The sequence below is a fragment of the Nicotiana tomentosiformis genome, chromosome 7 (assembly GCF_000390325.3).
Source record: "Nicotiana tomentosiformis chromosome 7, ASM39032v3, whole genome shotgun sequence".
Taxonomy (NCBI): Eukaryota; Viridiplantae; Streptophyta; class Magnoliopsida; order Solanales; family Solanaceae; genus Nicotiana; species Nicotiana tomentosiformis.
Genome location: NC_090818.1, coordinates 39,301,473 through 39,310,520, shown reverse-complemented (window position 1 = coordinate 39,310,520; position 9,048 = coordinate 39,301,473). Strand labels below are relative to the sequence as shown.

The following is a 9,048-nucleotide window of genomic DNA, read 5'->3' as shown; positions in this document are numbered from 1 at the left end:
CTCCAAAGTTCAAACACGTTGCCTCTCCTATCCTGTTATCTATCCTATGAACCAAAATATACATGTTTCATATTATACAATCAAATTTCTTTGATCAAAGAATTTAAGATGTTAATTTAATCTTAATTTGATAGACTAAATATCATGTTGAAGCTTAGAATTGAATAGCTATATTAATTCGAACTCTTGTAAAGAATGAAAGTGATATAGTATGATATTAATCTTATTAGTTAATACTCATAGTATCAAACAATTTGATATGTTTCAAAATGAAAATTAGGTGAGAGTACATGATTACTTCTCACCATGCTACTACGATGATAATTGCAATCCATAATTGTCATTATAAAAATTAAAATTTTAGTAATGAATATTATGAATTTTAATTTAAATAATTAATATTACGAATTAGCTGCGGAAGATGTGGGGGGAGGGGGGAATTAATAGCCTGTTTGGCCAAGCTTCTTTCAAAGCCAAAAGTGTTTTTTTCTCAATAAACTCTGTTTTTTCTTAACTTAAGGTGTTTGACCATGCTTTTTTTTAGAAATAAGTAGCTTCTCCCTAAAAGTAGAAACAGTTTTAAATTTTCTTCCTGCCAAAAATACCCTTAGCAAAATATTGTATATACCAAAATAATCAAACTTAGTTTAGACCATTAAGTAATATATAATGACTTTTGGGGGGTGAACTTTCATATTTGTTGAATGATTTTTTGATATATTTAAATCATCTTGAAAGAATAAAGTATTGTTTAATTTTATTTAAATAAAATAAAAAACTTAATTATTGTCTTTAATTACAAATATTTGTGATTATTTATTTACTTATATAATACTCCCTCTGGTCCACTTTAAGTGATTTTTTGGCCTTTTTTTGTGGTCCATAATAAATATCAAGAAAGAATTAACTTCTTTTTTTCAAAGTTGGCCTCGGAGTAAAGAGCCTATGAGTATTTATTGTATTTTAAACAAAAACAACAACAACAACAACAACAACAACAACCCAGTGTAATCTCGCAAGTAGAATTTGGGTTGGGTAGGATGTACGCAGCCTTATCCCTACCCTAGAAGGGCAGAAAGACTGTTTCCAATAGACCCTCGGCTAAAGAAAGGAATTTGTTGTATTTCCAATGAACAAAGTAAGGTTAACATGGTCAATTACATTGTTAATTGATGCTAAAAGATGGATTCCTTAATATGTATGAAAATAGCCAAAAAATCACTTAAAGTAGACCGGAGGGAGTATTCTATTAAGTACATCTCTTCATGTTCTTATTCGTAATTTAATACTTAAAAACACTTTGAAAAGCTTGGCCAAAACATACATTGTTGTTCAAAAGCACTTTTTAAATTAATTAGCCAAACACAAACTGCTTTTATCCAAAGTACTTTTTCGAAAAACACTTTTAAAAATAACACTTTTCAAAATAAATTGATTTTCCCAGCTTGCCAAACAGGCTATGATTAGTCGAGTAATTGTGATGCATTATTAACCTTGCAGTTGCTTGTAGCCAGGGATGGCAATGGGGCAGTGCGGGTGCGGGGCGGTGCGGGTTTGAGATCATGCGGTGTGGGACGGGTGCGGGGCGGGTTTGAACATTCTTTTAAAAACTAAAAGCGGTTGCGGGTTGATAATCATGTGAGGCAGGTTCGTAAGTTTCAAGCAAACTTTTCACTCACTGTACATACTGTTGGAGCATTTCTTCTTATAGTTTTTCCTAAAAAGAGATTTTGTATGTTTAATATTTTAAGGTTGTGGTTATTATTAACTGGAAAAATCTGATTTTCCCTTTTTGTCTTTTTGAAATAAATTTGCTCATGTTAAATAAAATAATAATGACAAGAAACAAAGTTAATCCAGTAGCCAACCTGGAAGTATGAATTTATTTAAGACTAAATAATAATAATAATATATAATTAACAGAACTAAAAGAAAATTTCAACGAACATTTAACAAATGAAAAGATTTGCTAACTGACTTAAATAAACAAACTTCAGTAAATTAAAGGTACAGAGAACAAAAACTTTCAAACGAACTTGCTCACAAAGAGCGTATAGAAGAAAACGGAAGTTTTTTAGGTGGGGCGGGGCGGATTCATGCGGGACGGGTTGAAAAAAAAAAAAAAAAAGTGCGGGACGGGATAAAATTTTGCGGGTTAAACTTAAATCCACGCTGCAACCGCCCCGCTGCCATCTCTACTTGTAGCTAGGCAAATGTCTCACAAGCTTCTTACCATGTCATGGATAATGGAGCCTAAGCACTTGAAAAGGACAAGTCACATAAATAGTCGTGCCAGAAATTAACCGCAATTATTGGATATAGAGCAAAGATGCTGGACCAAATCATGGAATATACGTATAGATAAAACATTTACTTCCTCTGTGACAATTTATGTTCGATCATATTTGACTAGACACGAAGTTTAAAAAAAATAAAAACTTTTGAAATTTGTAATCTTAAACAAATCAAAAAAAATCCATAATATTTGTATGATTATAAAAGCTTTCTCATTAAGGGTAGAATTGAAAGTCTAAGCTAAATTGTTTCAATATTTAGAAAGAGATTATTCTTTTTGAACGGACCAAAAAAAAAATAAATTCACATAAACTGAAATGGAGGGAGTGCGCTTCTGATGGAGAAACCTAGTTGTCCTTGAGAATAAATGGAACCGACGCATATATTTAGTGTTCGAATTATCTTCGTTTAGTATTATAAAAAAATTGTTTTGGGTTTTTCTAACCGTGCCCACAATAGATTGGAATGGTAGGACAAAAACAAGCAAACCTACGCACGCGATCCAGGATAGGGCAAAAAAGAAAATAAGAAAGAAAAACAGGTCAAACATTGATCTCTAGGTTAGCACATTCATTATCTTGAAACAAATCTATGGAGGTTCATACCAGCTGCAGCAACATTAGTTTCCAATTCCAACCACAGATCTGAATCATTAACTACCCTTGCAGTGACATTATCCTTTTCTCAAAACCATATCCAGTTTTGTTGTAAGAAGTTCATTCCTGAAAACTGGAAAACCAACGGATGTCACATTAAATTATACAATTTCAAGGGCAGGGAAGCAATTATGGGAGGTAATCGAAGAGTCCGGGCATTAACAGCCATCCGAAGTGCCATATTGATACGCAAGTCAATAGAATACATTCCATAATTTTTGTTATTTTTGAATATTTCGTTGCTATGTCTTCATGCACCACTTGCATATAGGCGTGTCCACTCCTTAGCTGGATCATTGAAGAAAAAGGAAACTCAAATCAAAGGATTGAAGAAAAAAGCGTATATCAATTTGCATAACCAGAAGATGTTAATTTTCTATTTAGAGGCAGTAAATAGAAAGACCAGAATACAAAGTACCCGTTTCAACAGCTTCAGCCTCATTTGACTTCCAGTGCTTTGCAATGTTTTCAGAGAGTGGATCATCCGGATTTGGAGCACTTAAAAGTGCTTGAATACTGAAACAGGAGTAAAAAAATTTAAACTTCTAATAACTAAAAAGCTCAAGTTATGTGATCATTTTCACAGTATTCATCAATCTTGCATCTTACGGAGTGTACCTAGAAAAAAGATGAGAAAACTCTTTCAAAACAAGATACAATATTTAATACCTCAAAAGTACAGTTCGGATCTGAAGTGCAGGACTCCACTTGTCTTTAAGAATATCAAGACATATCCTTCCAAGCTTCACAACAATGGCATACATAAGCAAGGTATTTTCTGGCTTATATCCACGTGTAAAAGAGTTGAAAAAGACAACAAACCTTATCAATGTTCGGATGGTAGATTTTGGTAAGGAATCGAACCTGTTAGGATGCAAGTTGATCAATGATACAGACGTTATACAAATAGCAAAACTTCATAGACATGTTAAACGCATAAAGAAAAAGAAACATGCACAGGCAAATAACATCTGCAACTATTAAGATCGAGGCTACACATCATATTTAAGTAGAAGTCTATAATCGTTTGAGAAGTAAGCTTCCTGCAACTACTAAGTGACACCAGGTGCTTCATCTAGAAACCTGCTAAGGAAGTGGACCAAGGGCCTAACTCAACCCCAAAAGTTAGCTCATGAGGTGAGGATCCAAGCCCCCTGCCCCTGCCCCCACCCCAACCCCCGGGCCCGGAACTAGACATGTGGAGCGTGGGTAATATAAGATGGACCCCCAACATCGGATAAACAATGATATTGAAGTGAGCCTGGCTCTGATACCATGTTAAAGAAACGGACCTTGGGCGTAACTCAATCCCAAAAGCTAGTTCATGATGTGACGATTGCCCCAGATCATTTAAAGGACATAAACCCAGACCCACCCAATATGGGATCCAACAAAAACGATTATGAAAAGCACCCAAGAAAAGTTGGAAAATTTCACCCAGACAGTATTCCCAGATTTAGTATCTTTATGCATCTACTAAATGCCTTGCCTTTGCTACACTTCCAAACATTTGCGAGAGTAGGGAATCTTAACATTTTAAGGCCTGAGTAACTGTCCTGCAGGCCAGAACCAAGGTCATGAGATCCTTTATCTTCAATTATCCAACTGCCCCTAAGAGAACTACTGTAAGTCTGAATGCCAACTAAGCATAATATATCCAACAAACCCTCAAAGAGACATACCCCCATCAATCACTGTCTTAAGTCAATTCATTTTTTATTTAATTATCTAAAAAAAACAGCACAAACTTACAGCAGCATATTCAAACTTGACAAACATCTTTTCACAACCTGGGTTTTCTTAGTCCTATTCCTTCTCAGCCACCAGGATGCTAATTTTTTTTTGGGGGGTTGAAAAATCGACTCCCAAAGTTTAATAAAATAGTGTTTGCATAGTTCACAAAAAAGCATCTTTCTTTATAAGTATAATAGAAACCACTGATACAAACAACTGTGGCCAAATGTTGATGAAAGTGTGAATAATAGGATAGGCAACACATTAGTAGATAAGTAAAACAATACTAATACTGAAACCTTTGTTGCTCTATGTCACTTTTGACTAACATGCCAAGCAAGTTGACTGAAGGGGACTGCTTCTTCTACTCCTCCACCGAGAAGCCGTTCTCAAGGGAAGCAAGGGATGTCGTAATGGTAGGAGGTCAGAGAGAACAAAAAGAGGTCCCATCTCATTACTTATAGATAAAACTCTTAAGCTTAGCTTTTACGAATATAAAGATCTTCCATTTTATCAATCAAAAAAAAAAAATCAAACAGAAAGATCCTATTCCAAATAAGAATGACCATCTCTCACATTTTAAATAAGGATGAGCATCTTTAAACTGGATGTGCCAGTTGGCTTGATTTCAACGATTGATATATATATATATATATATATATATATGAGAGAGAGAGGGAGGGAGGGGCAGAGAGGGGGGAGGGAGTTTCCTAAAACTTTAGATCAAGTTTTTAGGTAAAATTTTGCAATAGTATTTGTAAATCGCCACTACCACATAGAAACAAACTTTAAACATCAGAAAATTTTGATCATTAGTACTTTATTTCTTCCAGCACTAATATGTATCTTGACTCATAGTTCCAGTAAGACCAATATCCAGGTAGCCCAAGTACACCATTTTTACAACCCGACAGTGCATATAAATGGAAGAATGGGACAAAAACAGTCACCTATAATAGTATTCCTAGAAAAGCAACCAACATGTACAAAGTTGTGAAACATGGTCACGGATCGATAAGAGTATGTCCCTTAATATTTTGATTGTCGCAAGCTTCTTTATCTAGACATCTCACATCAAACTTTGTTTATTAACAAATATCATGATCAAATTACAAGGTAGCATAAATTTTTATCTTTTTTTCCTTATCCAAAAAAAAGGTACAAACTGCATAAACACTTCACCTAACATGTTCACTTAGGTACCAGTATAGCTATTAACATGGTAAAAGGAAGCAGCAAAGCTTTTACAACTAAGTTTCAAACCTGGAAAGAAACGTCAGGAAGTTAAAATGTAGCAACATATTGCCAGACATAAAGACAACAGACTAATGCCTAATATTTTCTCACTTCAAATTGAGATATAACACTCCACCAGGACAGAGACTGGCAACATCAACAAAAAGATGAGCCAAAACATAGCTAGCAAAGGGATATCATCGAAACAAACAAAAACTACATATGCAACAACTGCAACAGCCCAATCGACTACAAGACAAGTTTAACTGTAGCTTTATATAGGAACAGAAATCAAAGCACTATAACAACTGATCCAGCATGCATAAGGTGACAGTCAATGCTTGAAGAAAGATTAGTCAAAAAGAAATATTCCTTTATCCGTTATAAAGCTTTGAGATACCATTTCAAGAACGAATGTTGCAGAATATCAACTGGAATTTGTCAAACGTCCTTAATGTGTTTAAATACCTTAGGAGCAGCCATCGGGTACTCTTCAGGCAAAAAGAGTTCGAGCTTGAAGACACCTCCTACACAAAAAGGCAAGAAGAGGAACTCAGTCAAAAGAGAAACCAGGCAATCAAAACATACATTATTCAAATACAACTGTAGACATATCATCCACATTACTACCAGATAGAACAATAATGGTAAACTGGACGAGTTTTTTTTTTTTTGATGACCGAGAAATCCGTCTGGGGCCGATCCTTTGGACCAACCGCAGCCTTCGAAACTCGGTGGATAATGGGCCCGCCCCTCTACCCTTCTCCACTTAAATACCAGGCTTTGCTTTGCATGGTGTGGGGGCTTGAACCTGTGACCTAAGACACAAATCCACCACCCTTTGCCACTTGAGCTAGGCCCTGGGGGCATAAACTGGACGAGTTAAAAGAGAAGAATGTCGCATACAAACATATCAAGAAAACAGAACAAGGTGGTTGATGGGTGTCTTAACTAATACTAACCACGAGCAACATGTTTGTACTTCACACCAACATTCAATATTTTATACTAAGGACAGCTAGCTTTCTGCTATGCTCCAGAGAAATAAGACAGTTCATAACAAATTACTGGGAGTTGCGACATGTTAGACAATGAACTATATCAATTTGCCAAACGCAGCCACACATCTCACAGTCAGTGTTATCAACTAGTCAAGTTAACTTTACATTCTGCAGGATTAATTAGTGCAGTGATCTTAGTTATTTTTCATGTTTGGTCCGTATAGCACACAGCAAATGAAAAGGAAGATAAATGCCCAAGATTTTAGAGGACAATATGGAACAAATTGGAGGGGACAGGGTTCAGTTTAGGCCAATTAAAGCTCAAGTATGAAACCGGAAAAAACTAGCAACAACTACAGACCTTGGCTAGACAGTACATCAGTGAAGAAAACCAATTCACCACGAAGATTCAATTTAAACATATATCTGACACTCAACACAAACAAGTAAATGACCTAAGCATATTTAACCGGTTGCAGTAAAATCTTAAAATTGAGCTCATTACCTTCATAAGGAGACTGTGTAGGACCAAGAATCATGACATTAAAGTATCGCATATTATCTTCCGATGGAGATGCACTTATTCCTGGTGCTGCACTCAAAGTGAAATGACAGTAAATCTCTCTCTTATTTTTAATTAGTAACATAGCTTAAATATATCAATACTAAAACTTGCTGCTTCAATAAGAAAAATTCGTACATACTGAGATCAACAATCCAAATCATATCATCGAGTATTCCAAAATTAAATATTGAGCTCAAAATTTCATCACAGCTAAAGGAAAAGAACAATATAAAACAAAAAATCGTGAAAATTTACCAGGTTCACTGAGAAGCCGTTGAGTTTCCTATAAGATAAGAAAGTAAGAGCACAAAAATTATCAGTTAAATCGAAGTTATAAAAGCGATCAGTAGATCAAAAACCCTAATGGATCGAGCGAAGAATAGAAAGATCAAGGTTGAATAAGAAAGGACCTTGATAATTCTACGAGGAAGATTGCTGTTCGCCATTGGAATTGAATTGAAGGCTGCCGGAGTGCGGTTCTTCGGTCGCAGAGAGTTTACGCTAAGGGTTCTTCTTTTTTCTAGAGAGAGAAATGGAGAATTGAGTGGAGATAGTTTAAGAATTTGACAACTCTTTCTCACTAAAATACATGTGCTACAATGGTTCAGTTGAGATTCTTATAGGGGCTTTTTTATGTTTCTACCTAGTAGTGGTGTACGGGTGCCAATACTCGAAGAGTTTTTATTTGACTTTTTAAATAATACTCGTAATTTATATATATGACATTCTTTGCTTAATGTCACATTTTATTATTTTAAAATAATTTATTTTTAGTATTTTCACTTTATCTTCAATGAATTAATTTATCACATAAATATTTATATTTTATTTTAGATCACAAATTTTAAAAATCTAATATTTTTTCTAAAATTTTATATCAAGTCAAATACCGTCAATTATGACAGAGGGAGGAGTAATAATAATATAAACGAGATGTATATTTTAGCATGTTGGAGCTCTTACTTGGTTTTGATTTTCTTGAATCCGATAGTTAAATTTATAGGCATAATAAATCTGATATTTGTTACTTATTTTATTAAGTGATCAAAATATCCAATTCAAACAGCTTAAATGTAACTTATTTATTTTTCAGGTGGTATTTTAGTAACTAATTTTCAACTCAACAATATTTTTTATTAGTGTCGTCAATATGGGTTTGGCCCAACGGGCCAGCCCAGCTTAGCCCGTGATTTAGCAAGGTTGGGCTTGAATTTTTGGAGCCCATTTAAAAATGAGATTTTTAAGCCCAGCCCGAGTAAGTCTGTGACCCGTGAAGCTTGATTTAGGTTGGGCTGGGCCGGCCCGTGGGCCTAATAAAATATTTTATTTAAAATATATAAAAAAAATTAAAAGTATAATGCCTCTAGAGATGGAAAGTGAGAATTGGATCTTTACTTAGAGGAACCAAAACTTGATCTTGAGAAGTTTCAAGAGATAGATGTTGTCATGTATTGGAAGGACCATTCTAGAAAATATCCCGATCTTTGAGTGATGGTGCGTGATCTACTTAGTATTCCTATTACCATTGTAGCATCGGAATCAATATTTAGCATTGGTGGCA

The 9,048-nt window shown here is 34.8% G+C and overlaps 1 protein-coding gene across 1 annotated transcript; it reads right to left on the bottom strand.

The window, feature by feature from the left end:
* Nucleotides 1–2,844: 2,844 nt before the first annotated feature.
* Nucleotides 2,845–8,095, bottom strand: LOC104094701 (ubiquitin-conjugating enzyme E2 35). Its single transcript, XM_009600675.4, has 8 exons — nt 7,898–8,095; nt 7,743–7,770; nt 7,428–7,514; nt 6,390–6,448; nt 3,774–3,815; nt 3,621–3,694; nt 3,370–3,467; nt 2,845–3,239 (listed from the first exon to the last, which is right to left on the bottom strand). Exons 1-8 carry the CDS (start codon nt 7,931–7,933, stop codon nt 3,202–3,204), a joined length of 462 nt encoding a protein of 153 aa, XP_009598970.1. The 5' UTR covers nt 7,934–8,095; the 3' UTR covers nt 2,845–3,201.
* Between the last annotated feature and the right edge of the window lie 953 nt (nt 8,096–9,048).

Coding starts and splice junctions, on each gene's coding strand:
- LOC104094701 (XM_009600675.4), bottom strand. CDS start 7,933: ATGGCGAACAGCAATCTTCCTCGTAGAATTATCAAG. Junction 7,515..7,742: donor ACGGCTTCTCAGTGAACCTG/GTAAATTTTCAC, acceptor CTTTGAGTGCAG/CACCAGGAATAAGTGCATCT. Junction 3,695..3,773: donor ACCATCCGAACATTGATAAG/GTTTGTTGTCTT, acceptor ATTGTTGTGAAG/CTTGGAAGGATATGTCTTGA.